This window comes from Microcaecilia unicolor, chromosome 5, assembly GCF_901765095.1.
Source record: "Microcaecilia unicolor chromosome 5, aMicUni1.1, whole genome shotgun sequence".
NCBI classification, from domain to species: domain Eukaryota; kingdom Metazoa; phylum Chordata; class Amphibia; order Gymnophiona; family Siphonopidae; genus Microcaecilia; species Microcaecilia unicolor.
The window spans coordinates 255,158,559-255,181,002 of record NC_044035.1 but is presented as its reverse complement, the minus strand read 5'-3'; the positions used below and the strand labels follow the sequence as shown (position 1 = coordinate 255,181,002).

At 50.9% G+C, this 22,444-nt stretch overlaps 1 protein-coding gene across 1 annotated transcript in view; it reads right to left on the bottom strand.

The window, feature by feature from the left end:
- The window catches only part of SPAG17 (sperm associated antigen 17), a 994,731-nt gene that overhangs the window by 936,588 nt on the left and 35,699 nt on the right, over positions 1-22,444 (bottom strand). Inside the window, exon 3 of the mRNA XM_030205033.1 lies at positions 9,427-9,492. Coding sequence (XP_030060893.1) covers positions 9,427-9,492 — 66 coding nt within the window. The remainder of the gene's footprint in view (positions 1-9,426; positions 9,493-22,444) is intronic.

Here is a 22,444-nt window from a genome sequence, read left to right as displayed (position 1 = left end):
CTAGATATTGCCATCTCCTGCGGCAGTTTTTCCAATTGGTTCAGAGGGGACCGTCTTTCCATTTCCGGTTTACACAGGGCATTGGGAAAGTTCCTAGTATCCAAGGATCGGGAGCAAATTCAACAGCAATGGGCAGGAGACTTGTTGAGACCGCACCTTTCTTTAGATTTCAATGTTTTGACGTCTAGAATTCCTGGTCTGACAGAGAATGCAGGGTTATGTGAATTTCAATACCGGATTTTGCATAGGGCTTATCTTACAAAGGCCCAGATATTTAAGATGAGAGGGACAGCAACGCCTTTATGTGGGAAGTGTGGGAGAGCTCCGGGGTCTTTTTTTCATTGTCTATGGGAGTGTTATAAGGTGAGGCATTTTTGGGGTTCCATTGTTCAGTATTTAGAATCCCTTTTGGGATCGAAAGTTGTGTGTTCCCCTATGGCAGTGATGGCGAACCTTTCAGAGACCGAGGACCCAAAGAGCAACCCAAAATCTAATTATTTATCGCAAAGTGCCAACAGGGCAATTTAAACTGAATAACAGGTGTCGGTACTCATAATGGGCGGGGTCACATTTGACTCCACCCCTATGATAGCCACACCCCTTACACCAGCCATGGCGCATATAAACAGACATCATTGAAAATATTATACTAGTATAGAAGAAAAAAATAACATGATTTTTTTTTCATTATAAATCATTTCTGTAAGCTGTTACAGCTCCAGTATACCCAGTGCAAAATAAGACAGCAGATGTAAATTCTCAAATTGGACATATTCCAAACACTAAAATGAAAATAAAATGATTTTTTTCTATCTTTGTTGTCTGGTGATTTTGCTTTTCTATCCCTCCCAGGCACCAAGCACCCCTCCCTCCCTCCCACCCAGCATCAAGCACCAGACACCCCCTCCCTCCCACCCAGCACCAGGCATCCCACCTAGCACCAGGCACCCCTTCCACCCAGCATCAGGCATTCCTCCCTCCCTCCCACCCAGCATCAAGCACCAGGCACCCCTCCCTCTCAGCATCAAGCACCAGGCACCCCTCCCTCCCTCCCACCCAACACCAGGCATCAGGCCTCCCACCCAGCATTAGGTATTCCTCCCTCCCTCCCACCCAGCATTAAGCACCAGGCACCCCTCCCTCCCTCCCTCCCAGCATCAAGCACCAGACACCCCTCCCTCCAAGCATCAAGCACCAGGCACCTCTCTGCTCCCAGCATCAAGCACCAGGCACCCCTCCCTCCCTCCCACCCAGCATCAAGCATCCCACCCACCCAGCATCAGGCATTCCTCCCTCCCTCCCACCCAGCATCAAGCACCAGGCACCCCTCCCTCCCAGCATCAAGCACCAAGCACCTCTCCCCTCCCAGCATCAAGCACCAGGCACCCCTCCCTCCCTCCTACCCAGCACCAGGCATGAGGTCTCCCACCCAGCATCAGGCATCCCACCCACCCACCCCGCATCAGGCATTCCTCCCTCCCTCCCTCCCATCCAGCATCAAGCACCAGGCACCCCTCCCTCCCTCCCCCCCAGCACCAGGCATCAGGCCTCCCACCCAGCATCAGGCATTCCTCCCACCCAGCATCAAGCACCAGGCACCCCTCCCTCCCTCAAGCACTAGGCACCCCTCCCTCCCACCCAGCACCAGGCATCAGGCATTCCAACATCAGGCATTCCAGCATCAGGCCTTCTTCCCTCCCTCCCACCGAGCACCAGGTCGCCCGCCCGCCCCCTCGCCCTGTTGGCACACATGCCTAGCCACTTTCCCTTCATCCTTCGTGCTACAAAAAGAAAAAAACCCCATAAAACAAGCAATCGCGGCACCGCATGCCGTCCAGTTCCCGCTCCCCCTCCGAAATTTAAAACTCATACCTGCTCGGGGTTAAGGCGGCGTCGGCAGCGACAGCACCAGTGAAAAGCGTGCTGGCTCGGCGCAGCTTCAACTTCCCTTCTGTCTCTCAAGCTCTGGTCCCGCCCTTGCGGAAACAGGAAATGAGGGCGGGACCAGAGCTTGAGAGACAGAAGGGAAGCTGAAGGCGCGCCCAGCCAGCACGCTTTTCACTGGTGCTGTCGCTACCGACGCCGCCTTAACCCCGAGCAGGTATGAGTTTTACATTTCGGAGGGGGGCAGGAACTGTACAGGGCGCGGTGCCACGATTGCTTGTTTTTTTTTTTCCTTTTTGTAGCATGAAGGATGAAGAGAAAATGGCTGAGCACGCGTGCCAACCGAGAGGGCTCTGCATGCCCTCTCTGGCACGCGTGCCATAGGTTCGCCATCACTGCCCTATGGGGATTTTGTTGGATAAACATGAGCTTTTTATTCTGCAGGGTGGATCGGCCCGTCAGTTGATTCGGAAAGCTTGTTTGATAGGCAAGAGGCTTATAATGAACCAGTGGGTTGCGGAATCCCCCCCCCCCCCCATATTTTTTGAATTGGAGGAACAAATTGCATGAATTTATGTTATTTGAAAGAAGGGGCGTGGACAGTTCCCCCAGGCGGCGGAGGCAGTTTCTTGAAATTTGGGGGCCATATGTTCAAAGCTTGTCTGCTAGAGGGAGGAGTTTGGTGGTAAATTCACTTTAGGTGCTGTGAAAGGAGAGGGTCGCACATTCCGCATTTAGATTAGAGGTTTGGGTATCTCCTCAGAGGGGTTTGGGGAAGGGCAGGTGAAGGGGGGTTGGGTTTATTGGGGTGGGAAAAATTTTGCTTGTTGTTAGTTTGCGTTAGATCCAGGGAGTGAGTGAGGGATGTGTTCTGTGTTGGTGAGTTAGATGGGGAGGGGTGGATTTTCATTATAATGAGGAGGAATTTTAACAGTATGGTTTGCTTGAGGTGTGAGAGTTTTTAAGAAACAAGGCCTCTGGATTGGACTAAGCGCTATCCTATCGAGTGCTTTTGACAGGCAATTCGACAGATGGGGAGATGCGACATGGTAAAATTATGTATCATACCTGATAATTTTCTTTCCATTAATCATAGCTGATCAATCCATAGACTGGTGGGTTGTGTCCATCTACCAGCAGGTGGAGATAGAGTGCAATCCTTTTGCCTCCCTATATGTGGTCATGTGCTGCCGGAAACTCCTCAGTATGTCGATATCCAAGCTCCATCCGCAGGACTCAGCACTTAGAGAATTACACCCACAAAGGGACACTCTGCCCAGCTCACCACCGCCGAAACGGGGGAGGGGAATCCGTCCAGCTCATCCCCGCGGAGCGGGGGAGGGACACCACACCCGTCGATGCGGGGGGATCTGGCTTATCCTGCAACCGCAACCGCGGGAGGAGCTGACTGACCCTAACACCGCCGAAGCGGGAGGGGTACAAAGCTGCCCTACTGCCGCACGAAGCGGGAGGGAGCGCCGGCAGAATTTAAGTCTCAATCCAGCCCCGTAAAACGGAGAGGAGAGGAATGCAGCAGCTCACTGTAACACAAACTTGTCTCAACTCTTGAAGAATTCATTGAAAAACTTGAACACGAAGTCCTCCTGAACAGGAACTGAAGACTAAACTTGAACCTGAAATGCAACCAGAATATAAACAGTACAGATATCTGGGAGGGGCTATGGATTGATCAGCTATGATTAATGGAAAGAAAATTATCAGGTATGATACATAATTTTACCTTCCATATCATCATGCTGATCAATCCATAGACTGGTGGGATGTACCGAAGCAGTACTCACCCAGGGCGGGACATTGAAATCCCTGACCGCAACACTGAAGCTCCAAACCGGGCCTCCGCCCGAGCAGCCACAGTCAAGCGGTAATGCCTGGAGAAGGTATGGGCCGATGCCCAAGTTGCCGCCTTGCAAATCTCTTCCAAGGAGACGGACCCGGCCTCTGCCATCGAGGCCGCCTGAGCTCTAGTGGAGTGAGCCTTCAGCTGGATAGGCGGCACCTTCCCCGCGGCCACATAAGCCGCTGCAATGGCTTCCTTGACCCATCTTGCCACTGTAGGCTTAGCAGCCTGCAGACCCTTACGAGGACCTGCAAACAGGACAAACAGATGATCCGATTTCCGGAAATCATTGGTCACTTCCAAGTATCTGATGATGACACTTCTCACATCCAGATATTTGAGAGCAGAGTATTCCTCTGGGTAGTCCTCCCTACGAAAGGAAGGGAGACAGAGCTGCTGATTCACATGGAAGCGAGAAACAATCTTGGGCAGGAAGGAAGGCACTGTGCGAATAGTCACTCCTGCCTCAGTGAACTGCAGAAAAGGCTCTCTACATGAGAGCGCCTGGAGCTCGGAAACTCTTCTGGCTGAAGTGATAGCCACCAAAAAGACTGCTTTCAACGTCAGGTCTTTCAGAGATGCCCTCGACAAGGGTTCAAAAGGCGGCTTCTGCAAGGCTCTTAGCACCAGGTTGAGATTCCACGCAGGCACCACTGAGTGCAGAGGAGGGCGTGGGTGATTAACTCCCTTGAGAAAGCGCATCACATCTGGCTGTGAAGCCAGGGAAGCACCCTTCAGGCGGCCCCTGAAGCAAGCCAGAGCCGCTACCTGGACTTTAAGGGAACTGAGCGACAGGCCTTTCTCCAGACCTTCTTGCAGGAACGCCAACACTGAAGAAATTGGAGCAGTGAAGGGAGAAAGTGAGCCTGCTTCACACCACGCTGCAAAGGTACGCCAAACCCTGGCGTAAGCAGTAGAAGTAGAGCGCTTCCTTGCTCTCAGCATAGTGGCGATGACCTTGTCTGAGAAGCCCTTCTTTCTCAGACGCTGCCGCTCAATAGCCAGGCCGTAAGACCAAAGGGGGAGGGATCCTCCATCACCACGGGACCCTGATGTAACAGGCCCTGCTCCACTGGCAGCCGCAGAGGATTGTCGACTGAGAGCCTGATCAAGTCCGCATACCAAGGACGTCTGGGCCAGTCCGGACCCACCAGGATTATCCGGCCCGGATGCTTTGCCACCCGGTCTAGCACCCTGCCCAACATGGGCCAGGGCGGGAACACATAGAGAAGCTCTTGTGTCGGCCACTGTTGGAGAAGAGCATCTACTCCCAGGGATCGAGGGTCCCGTCCTCTGCTGAAAAAGCGCGGCACTTGGCAATTGGCCGATGACGCCATCAGATCTAGGCTCGGCTGGCCCCAGCGCTTCGTGATGTCCAAGAACGCCTGAGCAGATAGCTGCCACTCTCCGGGCTCCAAGGTATGGCGACTGAGAAAGTCCGCCTTGACATTCATGACTCCGGCAATGTGGGCCGCTGACAGCTGTTCCAGGTTCGCTTCCGCCCACTGGCATAGATTCATGGCCTCCTTGGCTAGAGGGGCGCTCTTGGTACCTCCCTGGCGGTTGACATAGGCCACAGCCGTGGCATTGTCCGACAGGACCCGTACTGGCTTCAACGCCAGTACCGGGATGAACTCCAAAAGCGCCAACCGAATGGCTCTGAGTTCCAGGAGGTTGATAGACCACTTTGCCTCTGCAGGAGACCAGAGCCCCTGCGCTGTCCTTCCCAAGCAGTGGGCTCCCCAGCCCGTCAAAGAGGCGTCCGTCGTGATGACAATCCACTCCGGGGTCACCAGAGGCATTCCTGCAGACAACTTGTCTGTCTGCATCCACCAGCTCAGCGCCTTGCGCACTGCTGGGTCCAAGGGAAGGCGCACAGCATAATCCTCCGACATCGGAGTCCAGCGCTGCAGCAAAGAGTGTTGTAGTGGTCTCATATGAGCCCTGGCCCAGGGCACTACTTCCATCGTGGCCGTCATAGAGCCCAACAGCTGCACATAGTCCCAAGCCCGAAGAGGAGAGGCTACTAGGAACTGGTCCACCTGAGCCTGAAGCTTGACAATCCGATTGTCTGGCAGGAACACTCTGCCCACTTGGGTGTCGAATCAAACTCCCAGATACTCCAGGGACTGAGTCGGGCGCAGCTGGCTCTTCTCCCAGTTGATGATCCACCCCAGGGAGCTCAAAAGAGCAACCACCCGGTCCACAGCTTTGCCGCACTCTGCATAAGAGGGGGCTCGGATCAACCAGTCGTCCAGATAAGGATGGACTTGTACTCCTTCGTTTCGCAGGAAGGCCGCGATGACCACCATTACTTTGGAGAAGGTCCGCGGAGCAGTAGCTAACCCGAAAGGGAGGGCTCTGAACTGGAAGTGTCGGCCCAGGACTGCAAAACGCAGAAAGCGTTGATGAGGAGGCCAGATGGGAATATGCAGGTACGCTTCCTTGATGTCCAAGGAAGCCAAGAACTCTCCTGCCTTCACTGCCGCTATAACAGAGCGGAGAGTCTCCATGCGAAAGTGCCGCACTTTCAAGGCCCGATTGACCCCTTTGAGGTCGAGGATACGCCGGACAGAACCTCCTTTCTTTGGTACCACAAAGTAAATGGAGTAACGTCCCTTGCCAATCTGATTTTCTGGCACCGGAACGACCGCACCCAGGCGGATCAGGTTGTCCAAGGTCTGCTGCACTGCCACAGCTTTGACCGGAGACTTGCAGGGAGAGAGTACAAACCCGTCTCTTAAGGGTCGGCAGAACTCTAACTTGTAGCCGTCTCTGATGACTTCCAGCACCCAAGCGTCTGAAGTTACTTTGGTCCACTCGCCCAGAAACGAGGACAGGCATCCTCCAATCTGCACTGGGCCATGGACCAGGACCCCGTCATTGGGTACGAGACCCTGGGGGAGGACCGGAGGGCGTACCTCCGGGACGGCGGTCTCTGCGAAAGGAATGCTGCTTGGGGGAGAAGTTCCTTTTGAAGGAAGAGGGGGCAGAGGAGCCCGACTTGCCCGGGCGGTACTGACGGGCTTCCTGAAACCGTCCTCTGGAGATACCGGGGCGAGCACTGGCCCGAGCCCTGACCTCTGGTAACCTCTTGCCCTTAGACGTGCCGAGATCGGTCATGATTTTGTCCAGCTCGACCCCAAAGAGCAGCTTGCCTTTAAAAGGCAACTTAGCCAGGCGGGACTTAGAGGCGTGGTCCGCAGACCAATGTTTCAGCCAAAGCCAGCGCCGCGCAGAGACTGTCTGAGCCATACCTTTAGCCGAGGCTCTCAAGACATCATACAGTAAGTCTGCCAAATAAGCCAAGCCCGATTCCAGGGCCGGCCAGTCAGCCCTCAAGGAAGGATCCGAAGGGGAAGCCCGCTGCACAATCGTCAGGCACGCCCTGGCCACATAGGAGCCGCAAACTGAGGCCTGCAAACTTAAGGCAGCCGCCTCGAAGGACGACCTTAAAGCCGCTTCCAATCTTCTGTCTTGGGCGTCCTTTAGGGCCGTGCCACCTTCCACCGGCAACGCCGTTTTCTTAGTCACCGCAGTGATTAAAGAATCCACGGTAGGCCAAATAAAGGCCTCACGTTCACTTTCAGGCAAAGGATAGAGGCGGGACATAGCCCTAGCCACTTTGAGGCTCGCTTCCGGGACATCTCATTGAGCCGAAATTAAGGTGTGCATGGCATCATGCACGTGGAAGGTTCTAGGCGGGCACTTCATCCCCAGCATAATGGCAGAGCCAACAGGGGCTGAGGGAGAGACGTCCTCTGGCGAGGAAATCTTCAAAATGCTCATGGCCTGCAGTAACAGGTTGGGCAAATCCTCTGAGCGAAAGATCCGCGCTGCAGAGGGGTCATCCGCTCCATCCGAGCGGGAATCCGTCTCCTCCAAGGAATCCCCAAAGGACCGTTGGGAGAACTCAGATACGCTGCCCTCATCTACATCAGAGGAAGCAGCGTCCTCTAAGGCCTGGGAATCCACCCGAGGGCGTTTACTTCCGGGGGGCCTCAACCCCGTTATCGGACAAGGGAGAAGGGGCAGCGTTTTGCATAAGGAAGGCCTGATGCAGCAGCAAAATAAACTCGGGGGAGAAACCCCCCAGACTGTGTATTTCAGCAGCCTGGGCCACAGCCCTAGACGCACCCTCAACCGGCGCTCGCAAGAGCGGGGGAGCAACATGCTGCGCATCCAAGATGGCGTCCGGCGCGACACTCCGCGAAGGAGCCGCGCGGGAGAACGACGCTTAACTTTAGCCGCCTTTTTGCCGTCGCCCAAATCAAGGGCGGCCATGGCATTAACGTCTCCCAGCTCAAGGGCGGCCCAAGAAGAAGCCGTCCGAGCAGAGTGGCCGGCCAAGATGGCGGAGGCGAGCAGCGGGGGATGGGCGTTTATGGCGGGAAAAACCGCCGCGCCGGAGGAAGACCCGGGACACTGACCGGCCTCCAAACTGACACCCAACAAGGGCGAATCAGACTTTAAAACCCCCGCATCCCCGCTAGAAGCGCACACGCGGTCCGGGGAGCGATTCTTCGCGCCCTCGCCCTCCGACGCCATAGGCCACGTGGAGATCAATCGGGGAACCCCCTGCCCGCTATAAAAAGGTAAAAATTACCTGCTTCTCGCTCCGAGCTGTAACGACCTGGTGTCCCAGTGAGTAGCTGCAATAAACGTTTAAATAAACGTCGAAATAAACGCCCTTAAGGACGTCCAAAAATTTTTTTTTTTTTTTAACGGAGCCAGCGGGAGGGGGGAGAAAAGGAGGGACCTGGCGCCACCAGGTTTGCACTTGCTCAAGAAGAGCCCTCAACCCCAGGCACTCAACAAAACCTAAAAATTAGGCTTGGAGGCCTAGCCAGAGCTGCTGCTGTGTGTGACCACCACCTGCTGAGATAGAGAACATACTGAGGAGTTTCCGGCAGCACATGACCACATATAGGGAGGCAAAAGGATTGCTCTCTATCTCCACCTGCTGGTAGATGGACACAACCCACCAGTCTATGGATTGATCAGCATGATGATATGGAATTACTTGTTTTGCATGCAGACCATAAACTGGATTGGCTGATTATATATGACATCAGTGTTGTTGTTATTATGCATACTGCCAGAGATCTGGAATTTCAATTTTGAAGGGGAGGGGATATGGGAACGGGGAGGGTGTGGAGGAAAATGTTAAAATTCAGATGATGAGACTATTATTGTGCTGTTAATTAGATGCTTTTGTTTTCAACTCATTGTAAACTGTGCCTTTTGGTTGTTTATCCTGTTGAATCATCAATAAAAATTGTTGAAACATAAACTGAAAAAGAACCAAAGGAAAAACTCGAAAAATCGAAGAAGGCTCTTTCCCGGGCACACACAGAAGAGTCACAGAAATAGATGTTGTTCTTCGAGCGGAAGAAAAGAAACCGAGGAGCACGGCGGGCAGGAAGACAGTCTGCGCATGCGCAGTGCGGCACTGCACACGCACCAGAAGGCTCTAGCAAAACTTTCATTTTTTTGCTATACATTATGCCAGTTCCTGGGCCGATGCAGATCGTTGACTCATCTGTGAGAATAATTCAGCCTGCTTGTCCTCAGAGAATAAAAAGGAGCAATTATGTTACCGAATGTGTGAAACAATGTAGCTGAATTTGATTTCTTTCATCAACACAAGTATATTTGACTCTGCAACAAAAGTTTCACCCTACCTCGTAGAACATGGGCAAGTCTTTGTCTTTGGCCTTCTTTCCCTTTGTACTTCCAAATTCATTGATCTATTAAAATGTAAGAACAATTCCATAAATAAAGTATAATAAATAATTTTCATGAGGAGGGGACACTAAACATTCTCAATAATTTCACACTTAGCTATCATTAAACTAGATTGGAAACACCTATTTTGTACAGCTCATCTGCTGCTTTTTCTCTTACTGGCATTTTGGTTCTCATACATTTGCACATTTTCTACTAAAATCAGTTTAGAGTCAATATTCAGCACTTAACCACCTATGGGGCATCGCATAAAGGTACGGCTGACTTTTATGCAGTGACCTTGGCAGGTTACGTGCTAAATTCAGGCACTTAACCGGCCAAGTGCTAACTCCGCCCCAGAATGCCCCCCCAAATAGCCAGCTTTGCTTTAAGCACTAACTTGTCATTTTCAGTGGCACTAACTGGCACTAATAATGAGTTTTTAATTCAGTTTTATTCACCCTTCTCTCACAAATTCAGAGACTCTCTCACTCAAAACTCTGGCAAACTTTTATCAATTAAAAAGCCAACAAAATGTTATTCATCAACTCTCTTTCCACACCAAACACACCAAAAAAAAGGTCTTTCCAGTAGCATAAACACACAGCAACTTCTTTTGTCCAGCTCTGTCCCTGACTCTAATCCTTTCAGCTAAAATTCCTCTTTGAACCTATTGTTTGAGTCATCAACCAATCAAATTGCTTTTAGCTGTCTCCAGGTCTCCTACTAATTGTCATGCATACTTTTCTGCAGACATGCTCTCCTCTCAATGTACATGCTCAGCACAAACTCAACCAGCAAAATTTACACATTTTAAACAATCAATGCTATTTATTTTTACCACTCTCCAGTCTCACTTGCACACCCCCTCCAATCCTCTTCTCTTTAATTTGGAAACTGTTTAAGCTCATCTTGACTTAAGAGTGCACCACAGCAGACACATACATAGCAGTGATTCTAGTCTCTAAGCCAGCTTCACCATAGCCAGCGTCTGCCTACTTCCATGAAAACAACAAAAGCATGAATATTGCAATTTTGGATGGGCCTGAGCCTAAAATGGCTATGGCTATGCCACTGATATAATATAAAACCAACCCACAACACATTTTGGACATACTCTGAAAACCTCTACAAGAATAAACATAGACACCCAATCCAAAATTTGAAAACAACTGAGGGGACTAGTACAAAGTCTTCTGAGGTGGGTGCTGGACTGGTCTAGCAGTAATCAAAAAAGGAAATTAGCAGGTAAGACCAAATTTCATTCTCCTTATCATCCTGCTAGAGTAGTTTGGGATGCACCCAAGATTTAGGACTCTGGGTGGGACAGAAAACAATGAGCCCTTGAGAAATATTTCCCCAAAGGCGCTGTCCTGCCTAGCATGAACATCCAATCTGTAATGCTTGACATAACAATGCAACAACACCCAAGTTGCTGCCCTGCAGATATCTTCTGGAACAATCACCCTAGAATCCACCTAGGTCAGGTCACAATTTGTGATCTCATAAACTGAGCCCTAACACCCAGTGGAACTTCCTTTCAATTCAAAAAGTATGCTGTCTTCAGGGTCGTCCTTCCGGGTTACATGTTGAAAAGCTTTAAAAGGGAAATGTAATCCCGACCCCTGCCCCTGGGAGGGTACTACAGCCTTAGAGAAGGAAAAATTAAGACTTACCTGATCATTTTCTTTCCTTTAATCGCAGCAGATGAATCCAGGAACTGGTGGGTTGTATCCGTCTACCAGCAGGTGGAGATAGAGAACACTAAAAGAACAGGCAGTGACCCTCTGTGCACTGAACCCTGTCCCTTTAGTATAACGCAAATTCCAAAGCATAACAATAACAGCCAAATCAGCAAACTGAAACCAACATACTCAACCAGAGCAAACAACGCTCCAACTAGTGAACTCATACCATCTTTCAACACAGATTAGCCAAAAGTAACTACAGACTGCAACCGGGAGGAATCCTGGATTCATCTGCTGCGACTAAAGGAAAGAAAATTATCAGTTAAGTCTTAATTTTTCCTTCCTTAGCTTCAGGAGCAGATGAATTCAGGAACTGGTGGGATGTACCCAAGCACTCCCTAAACTGGGTGGGAAGTTGCAGCTCCCCAAGAGAGAACCGCAGCCCCAAAGCGCACATCCTCTCTTGCCGCCACATCCAAACGATAATGTTTAGCAAAAGAAAGATGCAACGCCCACGTCGCTGCCCTACAGATCTCGAGCGTAGAGAAAAAACCAGCCTCCGTCCAAGAAGAAGCCTGCACCCGAGTGGAATGCGCTTTCAGCGCCTCCGGAGGAGGCATCCTCAACAAAATGTAAGCTGAAACAATTACCTTCTTAAGCTACCTTGCCACTGTGGCCTTAGAGGCCGGAAACCCCCGCTGCGGTCCGGCAAAATGAACAAACAAGTGATCAGAACACCGAAACTCATTGGACATCTGCAAATACTGCCAGAGAACGTGCCGGGCATTCAAACGGTGAAGATGATGAAAAGAATCCGGATAATCCTCTTTCATAAACGATGGTAGAACAAGTGGCTGATTCAAATGAAACACCGACGCCACCTTAGGAAGAAACGAAGGCACCGTACGCACCGTCACTCCGGATTCCGAGAACTGCAAAAATGGATCCCGACAAGACAGGGCCTGAATCTCTGACACCCTCCGAGCTTACGTTTTAAGCGTAAGATCTTTTTCTGACGCCCGCCAAAGAGACTCAAAGGGTGCAACGCATGCAACACTAGCTTTAAACTACACATAGGGAACGGACAACGAAGAGGCAGCCGGAGCTTCAAGACTCCCTTCAAGAAACGCCCCATATCCGGGTGAGCCGCAATCAACGCCCCCGCAACCCAGCCTCTGAAACATGCCAGAGCTGCCACCTGTACCCTCAGAGAGTTGTAAGCCAGACCTCTTTTCAAACCTTCCTGCAAAAATGCCAACATCTGAGAAACTGACGCCCTCATCGGCGACCAAGTCTGAGCATCACACCACTATTCAAAAACGCGCCAAACCCGAGCGTAAGCTGTAGTCGTAGATCGCTTGCGAGCCCTCAGCAAAGTAGCAATCACTTCCTCTGAATAACCTTTCTTCCGCAACTTAGCCCTCTCAAGAGACCAAAGCGGCAAGGATCTTCCATAGCCACCGGACCCTGATGCAACAGATACGGAAGAAGCGGAAGCCGGAACGGCCCTTCAACCATCAGATGCCTGAAATCCGCATACCACAGCCACCATGGCCAATCCAGAGCCACCAGAATCACTAGACCAGAGTGAAGCCGAATTTGCTGAAGAACCTGACCGATCAATGGCCAAGGTGAAACACATAAAGAAGCATGCCAGGTGGCCACGGTTGCGAGAGAACATCCAGCCCTTCCGATCAGAGCTCTCGTCGTCTGCTGAAGAATCGGACTACTTTGGCACTGGACCTGGACGCCATCAGATCCATCCCTGGGGAGCCCCACTTGCTGCAAATCAGCTGAAATGCCTCCGTAGCCAACTCCCACTACGCGGGATCTACAGCGTGCCGACTGAGAAAATCCACGCATGCGTTGTCCAGACCTGCGATATGGGCCACAGATAACAGCAGAAGATGAAGCTCTGCCCACGCCAGAATGAAGGCGGCCTCGACCAACAAACCTCTGCTCCTTGTACCGCCCTGGCCGTCCAGAATCCCTGAAACGCCAGCAAGGTTAGACGAATCGCCCTCAGCTCCAGGTGATTGATGGACCACCTCTTCTCCTCCTCAGACCAGCGGCCCTGCGCACAATGGTGGAGACAGTGAGCCCCCCATCCCAAGAGACTGGCATCTGTTGTCACCAACCTCCAATGTGGGAGAGCAAGGGACAACCCCCGCCTGAGGGGAACCTCTGCCAGCCACCAATGCAAGCTGGCCCAGGCTGAAGGAGTCCAAGGCAGCCGACACTGATAATCCAGGGACATCGGAGACCAACAACTGAGCAACGCTCTCTGTAGTGGCCTCTTGTGAGCCCTTGCCCACGGAATCACATCCAGCGTAGCTGCCATGAGCCCCAGCACCTGCACGTAATCCCACGCCTGAGGCATCCCCAACAACCTCCGGATCTGCGACTGCAACTTGATAAGCCTGCCATCAGGAAGAAAAACACACCCCCAATCCATGTTGAAAGACACTCCCAAATACTCGAGAGACTGCGAGGGCACTAGATGACTTTTTGGGAAATTGATTACCCAACCGAGAGATTGTAAAACCTCCAACACTCTGGATGTGGCCGCCCGACTCTCTACCTCGGAGTCCGCCCTGACTAGCCAATCGGCCAGATAGGGATGAACTCTATTCCCTTTTTCCGCAAAAATGCCGCCACCACCACCATGGCCTTGGAGAAGGTGCAAGGCGCGGTGGCCAGCCCAAACGGCAAGGCACCGAACTGGAAATGTTGCCCCAAAATCGCAAACCGTAGAAACCTCTGATGAGGAGGCCAAATTGGGATATGCAGATACACCTCTTTGAGATCCAGCGAAGTGAGGAACTCCCCAGGCTGCACTGGCGCTATCACTGATCGCAGAGTCTCCATGCGAAAGTGCCGCACCATCAACGACTCGTTCACTCTTCGTAAATCGAGCACTGGCCGAAAGGAACCTCCTTTCCGCAGGACCACAAAATAAATGGAATAGCGACCTTCCCAAAGCTCAGACCGAGGTACCGGAACCACCGCTCCTAACTGACACAGAGAGTGCAACGTTTCTGCCACCGCTTTCTTCTTCCTGACCGTAGCGCAGCGGGATTCCAAAAAACGTCCTTGACGGGAGCCCGAAGCTCCAACCTGTATCCGCGTTCTATCAGATCGAGAACCCAAATGTCTGACGTGATCTTGGCCCACTCCCCCAGAAAGAGGGACAAATGACCTACAATGCAAGGCACGGAAGAGTGGACCGGGACCCTGTCATTGGGAGGCTCTGCTCGCGCCCCCCTGTCGCTGAGCAGCACCAGCGGCCTTTTTGTCAGAACGAAAGGAACGCTGCTGAAACTTGGACCGTTGAAAAGTAACCGAGGTTCTGCCAGGACGATAACGGCGCACCTCCCAAAATCTCGGTCTCGATGATGCCCCTCTGGTCCCAGACTTGGGTCTATCCTCCGGCAAACGCTGAGACCTAGAGTCTCCCAAATCTTTCACGATCCTTTCCAAATCCTCCCCGAACAACAGTTTACCCCTAAAGGGTAACTTCGTAAGCCACTGCTTTGAAGCCATATCCGCCGCCCAGTGGCACAGCCAAAGAAGCCGGCAAGCAAGCCAACCCTGACTCCATCAGTGAGGCCACCTCAGACAAAGGAACCGAAACCTCCAGCTCCTGTTGCACAGCCTGTTGCAGCCAGGACAGACAAGCCTGAGTCGCATACAAACTACAGATTGAAGCCTGCAGAGACAAAGCTGACACCACAAAAGCTTGCTTCAACGAGGCTTCCAAACGACAATCCTGCATGTCCTTGAGAGCTACTCCCCCTTTAACCGGAAGAGTGGTCTTCTTGGTGACCGCCGCCACCACAGCATCTACCTTAGGAAAAGAGAAAAGGCTCAAATGTGCCTCCCCCACCAGATAGAGGCGAGCCATAGTACGAGCCACTTTTAGGGACCCCTCCGGTTCCAGCCACTGATCCGAAATCAGCTCCTGAATAGCTTCATGGACCGGAAAGGCTCGAGTCAGCTTCCTAGTGCTAGCCATCTTAGCATTCACGGATGCAGCCGCCACGGCTTCAGAATCTTCAATATTTAGTGTCCGCAAAGACTCAGAAATGAGTGAAGGCAATTCGTCTCTATGAAAAATGCGAACCGCTTTGGCATCATCCTGTTCCTCCTGAATCAGTTCACCTTCCTCCAAATCCCCGAGTCGAGCCCTGAGACTCTCGAGTGGACCCTCTGGCCCCCTCCAACAGCGAACGCTGCGGCCCCAGCGATGCCACTAAGCCTGACTCGGACTCAGACCCCAGCCTCTTCCGTTTCAGCAAAGGCGGGATCCCAGAACAGGAGGGTAATGCCCCGACTCCCAAACCCGACCCACCTGGGCCTGGAGGGAGAGAAGCCTGCAGGGGAACCAGCAAAACACCTGGAGAGGCTTTGTTCAACAAAGAGGCCTGGTGCAACAACAAAATAAACTCAGGAGAAAAGGGTTCCCCTTGACCCAGAGTGGATTCCAACGTTACCGTCCCCCATGACTCCCGAGGCAACGGTACGCCCTGTGGCAGCCTCTGCACCAGCCTCATGCAGTCCTACTCCTCCGAAACTGCACCGGCCGCGTCACCAGGCGAATTCAAAATGGCACCCGCCACCAGCTGCGGAGCGCGGGAAACCCCCTCCGAACTCGCCGCTGCCCTGGGATCCTCCATGCAGCCTAAGCTGCAGAGTCCCCCCACACTGCGTCTCTTACCGCAGTGGGAACAGCGCTTGGCGGTCTCAGCTGCCATATCAGAAGCGCTGACAGCGAAGGTGAACGCGGGAAACGGCGGAGCAAAAATCAAATCACTCACCCGAGCCACGAGGGCAGCAAGCCCGTCCCCGGAGGAGCTGCAACTCCGTCCCCAGCCTCCAGCACCCGGTCTAATGAGCTTCCGATCTCAGAAGTTGCCTAAGTGCCCCCTTGTCTTCTTTTTCTCCTATTTCTTTTTTTTTTTTTACTGCAGCCAAACAGCAGACAGACACCAAAGGCACAGCACACACTGACAACTGGGCACCGACCAGCCATACACCACAGCTCAACTGGAAAACCAGGAGGCCCCTCAGCACAGAATCCAGGAGCTGAACAAGCTCCGTCCACCACCTGCTGGAGACAGAGTTATACTAACGGGACAGGGTTCGGTGCACAGAGGGTCACTGCCTGTTCTTTTAGTGTTCTCTATCTCCACCTGCTGGTAGACGGATACAACCCACCAGTTCCTGGATTCATCTGCTGCTGAAGCTAAGGAAGTTCTCTTTGCTTGGAAAAAAAATCCTTGGCTGTGTTTAACCTTATACCTATGCCCCCTTATCAGACAGGCTGCAAGATGCAAGGCTAAACTTTCAGACATTTATTCCCTGGATAAAAATAATTTGGATTAAAGAACACAGGAAGAGAAAAATAATTTGGATTAAAGAACACAGGAAGAGATACACCATTAGCCAATCATAAATTTATCATAGAAGCTTATTTATTACAAATAGGAAAATAGACATCTAATTGCTGTTTTGCCAATTACAATTCATAAGTAGTACATACCAGAAGAGAAAAGAGTATATTCCGGTGTGAGTAACTAGACCAGCCTGGAAGCAATACGCTTCTCCTTGCTAGCAAGATTCCTGGTTTTGTAGCAATAAACCACTTCTTTTATACCTTTTTTCTAACTATGTAAACGTGATAATTCTCAGTCTGCTCTTTCAGTTGATGGCCCCCTTATCTAAAAACAACATTTGATTTACTGGTTCCAGCAAAACCAGTCTCACGACCTCCAACCACAAATCTTTGAACAGAATAGTCCTAGGGCTTAACCTCCTTCTTCACCACTCCCTGTTGCTGTGCTTGCAAGTAGAATATTAAGATAAGATTATACTGAAATACTGTCTGACCTTACCTTGCTGTTTTACAGATTTGGGCAAACTCTGCTCCACAGAAAAAAGGCAAGCATCTTAAGAGTTACACAGTGGTCCACCATCTTATTGACCACAGATTTAAACATAAACCTGCTGAGGCATTCAAGACCAGTTAAGATCCCACTGCAGAACCAGTGGGCGGGAAGACAGATCTGCTTGACTCCTTTCAAAAAGCGTAAAACATGCAGGTGTGTCACTTGATCTCTGTAACAATTAGTGCTGCATCTTGCACCATGAACAAAATGAAAGCTAGGCCACAGTCTAGTCCATGCTGCAAAAACAAAGGCATGTCAGCCCTTTGTGCCCACAGAGCATAGTCTGCACACCAAGACTCAAACAGGTATCAGATCTGCCCATAGGCAAGCAAGTTGGAAGACCTGTGGGCTTTCAAGAGAGTGGCAATTATGGCCACCAATAACCTTGCTACCTCAATCTACTCCTCTCAAGGCTGCAAACCAAAAGAGTTCCGGATCCAGCAAGAAAAAAGGCACCTGACAGAGCAGACCCAGATCTCAAGGCAGCTACAGATGGGGTCCTGCCAGCTGCCTGACAAATTGTCATACCACCATCTTCAAGACCAGTCCAGAGTTATCAGGATGACTTGACCAGGATAGTCCTCTATTCTACATAGGACCTAGCCTATGAATAGCCAAGGAGGGAAAATATACAGGAAGCCTTTCTGAAGTCATGGTTGACTACTCAACTGAGATTGGGAGCACATGGCCACCCAGATCTCTCTTCTGAACTGGCATAAATCAGTCAGTCATCTAGGTAAGGAAGGATCCTGTGCAAAAAAGTTTCCACTATCACCATGACCTTGGAGAAAAGTCCTGGGAGTCATGGCCAAGCCGAAGAGGATTCTGAACTGATAGTGGTTGCCTAGGACACAGAAGTGAAGATTCTCCCAGATCAGTATGTGAACCTTAGAGGGGTCCAGAGAAGAAAGGAGTGAAAAATTATGTCTTACCTGATAATTTTCTTTCCTTTAGTCACAGCAGATGAATCCATAGACTTGTGGGTTGTGTACATCTACCAGCAAGTGGACATAGAAAGCGCTGAATTGCACTTCCTTATAGGATGGAATGCTCCTTGGTCAGTCAGTATTTCTCATAACAAAGCAGAAGGAAACAGAATTTGAACATTTCTCCTCCCCCACCTTGAAACATGATACACCAAGAATGTCCAAGATGACCAACGAGCACAATAGTGCCTCTACAAAGGAAAATGCAGAAACATAGTCCAACCGATTGAAATAACCCATAGGAACCCATGAAATAACACAGGAACAGGGTGGGGTTCTGGATTCATCTGCTGCAACTAAAGAAAGAAAATTATCAGGTAAGATATAATTTTTTGTTCCTTAGCGTCAGCAGCAGATGAATCCAGAGACTTGTGGGATGTAGCAAAGAAGTCCTGAAGCATGGTGGGAAACTTAAGCTCCTGCGGAGAGCGACACTCCAAAAGATGCAAACGACTGAATGGAGACATCCAAACAGAAATCTATGGAGAAGGTAGGCAAGGAAGACTTTAAGCTCCCGTGGATAGCACCGATATTCCAAAAGATGCAGGTGACCAAGTTGAGCTATCCAAAAGGTAAGGCCCGTAGAAAGCAGGTAAGGAATATCAAACAGCTGCCCTACTTATTTCCCCCAGGGAAAACAGACAAGCTCATGCCCCAAAGGATGCCACCAATTGGCCCAAAAATGCCCAAAACCAGCCTGAAAAGCTAGAACATCTGCGGGCGTGGAAGCTTTGAGTCAGCAAAGTAGCATGGCTGGGAAAAGGGCAAGAGAGAGGAAAGACAGAAATCTCAGTAAGAAGGGAGAACTAAAGGTACCTGCACCCTAGTAGAGGAATCCTAGAGATTGCGACAGGCCTAAGCCCGACATTCCAAACCCCTGCATAGTCTGATACTGGGAGCAGTGACCAAAACTCAGGTGCTCCGGATGATATTCCTGAATCGACAAACAAGAGGGATCCAAACAGAAAGAACGTCCAGACCTATTCTCAGGAAGACACAGTGTTCGTGCATCACTGGGAGTTTGCATCAAATATGCTAAGTCCACCCAGGGCTTTTTTTGTGGGGGTACTTGGGGGTACTGAGTACCGGTACCTTTTTCATTGTCTGCTATAACTGACCCATGGACCCCAAGTTTTAATGGAAGAGTTCAAGCTCTACACACCAATTCGGCCTTGTCATAGATTCTGTGACTGGTTGCAGAGGGCCTGGCTATTATAGGGTGGGTCCCTCAGTGATCACCCCACCCCAAAGGGTGGCCCTGGCATTTGAGTACCGGCACCTTTTTCAGTAGAAAAAACGCATTGAGTCCACCCCAACACACCAGTCTGCCCAAACCAGTGAGATGAACCAACTACTGTGCTATGGTGGACCAGCCGCCTGGTGGTGCAAGCCTAGGACAGTCAGACTGCAACTATCAAAGACATTGGTTCGGAAGACGCCTGAATACAGACAAACTAGGAATCTGCCAAGTATGCCAAATGAGTCCACCACTGGCCGTTTAAGAAAATGTTGACTGCTGGACTCCTGGAATAATCCGGAATCTGCTGCACCCAACTAAGACCCAGCGTTGCAGCTGCCAAAGAGCTATTTGCCAAGAGAGAGAGCTTTCCCAAAGTGTCCAAGGAAAGCAGCACTGGAACCATCAGCCATGGCTGAGTTGACTTGGAGAGTCCAGTAGAGACAGAGATCAAGGAACCCCGAAGGAGTCTGATGAAGTACCTACCACCATGAAGAACGTCCACGATAGATGTCATGTCACCCTGATTTTGAACATATAGCCAACCTTGAGGAATAGGTAGTGAGAGTCACACCAGACTTGGATGTGAAGCTTTGTTGATGAGCCACAAGAAGAACGTCCTCCTGTAGACTTTACAATTTTACAATTTAAATGCTATCTTAACACATCCTGTATGATAAAGCATTCATGTAATTTCATCCATATGAGATGACAGTTGTAACTTGAGTGTAATAGCAGATTATACTATTAGTTAATTCTTTTAATTTTGTACATTATTTTATATATTGTTTATAGCTGTGTTTGTGTTTTGTAAACCACTTAGGTAGTGAATGATACATACCTGTAGCAGGTGTTCTCCGAGGACAGCAGGCTGATTGTTCTCACGACTGGGTTGACTCCACGGCAGCCCCTCAAACCGGAAGAAAATTCTTGCGGGAGGTCCCGCACATGGGGTACGCCCACCACGCATGCGTGGCCGTCTTCCCACCTGTGCGCGACCGCTCCCGCTCAGTTAAATGACAAGCAAAAAAAAGAGGAAAAAACGCAACTCCAAAGGGGAGGAGGGAGGGAAGGTGAGAACAATCAGCCTGCTGTCCTCGGAGAACACCTGCTACAGGTATGTTTCATTCACTTTCCCCGAGGACAAGCAGGCTGCTTGTTCTCACGACTGGGGTATCCCTAGCGCTCAGGCTCACTCAAAACAACAAACAGGGTCAATTGGGCCTCGCAACGGCGAGGACATAACAGAAATTGATCTACGAAGAACAACTAACTGGGTGTGCAGCCTGAAAATAAAACCGGGCCCAGGAGGGTGGAATTGGATTCAAACCCCAAACAGATTCTGCAACACCACCGACTGCCCAAACCGACTGTCGCGTCGGGTATCCTGCTGGAGGCAGTAATGTGATGTGAATGTGTGGACAGATGACCATGTCGCAGCCTTGCAAATCTCTTCAATAGTGGCTGACTTCAAGTGGGCCACTGACGCTGCCATGGTTCTAACACTATGAGCAGTGACATGACCCTCAAGAGTCAGCCCAGCCTGGGCGTAAGTGAAGGAAATGCAATCTGCTAGCCAATTGGAAATGGTGCGTTTCCCGACAGCAACCCCCTTCCTATTGGGGTTGAAATAACCAAACAATTGGGCGGACTGTCTGTGGGGCTGTGTCCGCTCCAGATAGAAGGCCAATGCTCGCTTGCAGTCCAATGTGTGCAACTGATGTTCAGCAGGGCAGGTATGAGGTCTGGGAAAGAATGTTGGCAAGACAATTGACTGGTTAAGATGGAACTCCGACACCACCTTTGGCAGGAACTTAGGGTGAGTGCGGAGGACTACTCTGTTATGATGGAATTTTGTATAAGAAGCATGAGCTACCAGGGCTTGAAGCTCACTGACTCTACGAGCTGAAGTGACTGCCACCAAGAAAATGACCTTCCAGGTCAAGTACTTCAGATGGCAGGAGTTCAGAGGCTCAAAAGGAGGTTTCATCAGCTGGGTGAGGATGACATTGAGATCCCATGACACTGCAGGAGGCTTGATAGGGGGCTTTGATAAAAGCAAACCTCTCATGAATCGAACGACTAAAGGCTGTCCAGAGATGGCTTTACCCTCTACACGATGATGGTAAGCACTAATTGCACTAAGGTGATTCCTTACTGAGTTGGTCTTGAGACCCGACGCTGATAAGTGTAGAAGGTATTCAAGCAGGGTCTGTGCAGGACAAGAGCGAGGTTCTAGGGCCTTGCTCTCACACCAAACGACAAACGTCCTTCACTTAAAAAGGTAACTCTTCTTAGTGGAATCCTTCCTAGAAGCAAGCAAGACACGGGAGACACCTTCAGACAGACCCAAGGTAGCAAAATCTACGCCCTCAACATCCATGCCGTGAGAGCCAGAGACTGAAGGTTGGGGTGCAGAAGCGCTCCCTCGTTCTGAATGATGAGGGTTGGAAAACACTCCAATCTCCAAGGTTCTTTGGAGGATAACTCCAGAAGAAGAGGGAACCAGATCTGTCGGGGCCAAATGGGCGCGATCAGAATCATGGTGCCACGGTCTTGCTTGAGCTTCAATAAGGTCTTCCCCACCAAAGGTATGGGAAGACACGCATACAGGAGGCCCTTCCCCCAATGGAGGAGAAAGGCATCTGACACTAGTCTGCCATGTGCCTGAAGTCTGGAACAGAACTGAGACAGATTGTGATTGGTCTGGGAGGCGAAAAGGTCCACCGAGGGAGTGCCCCACTCTCGGAAGAGCTTGCGTACCACTCTGGAATGGAGCGACCACTCGTGCGGTTGCATGAGTCTGCTCAATCTGTCGGTCAGACTGTTGTTTACGCCTGCCAGGTACGTGGCTTGGAGAAGCATGCCAAACTGGCATGCCCAGCGCCACATCCCGATGGCTTCCTGACACAGGGGGCGAGATCAGGTGCCCCCCTGCTTGTTGATGTAGTACATTGCAACTTGATTATCTGTCCGAATTTGGATAATTTGGAAGGGCAGCCGATCTCTGAAAGCCTTCAGCGCGTTCCAGACCGCTCGGAGCTCCAGGAGATTGATCTGAAGACCTGCTTCCTGGAGGGACCACACCCCTTGGGTGTGGAGCCCATCGACATGAG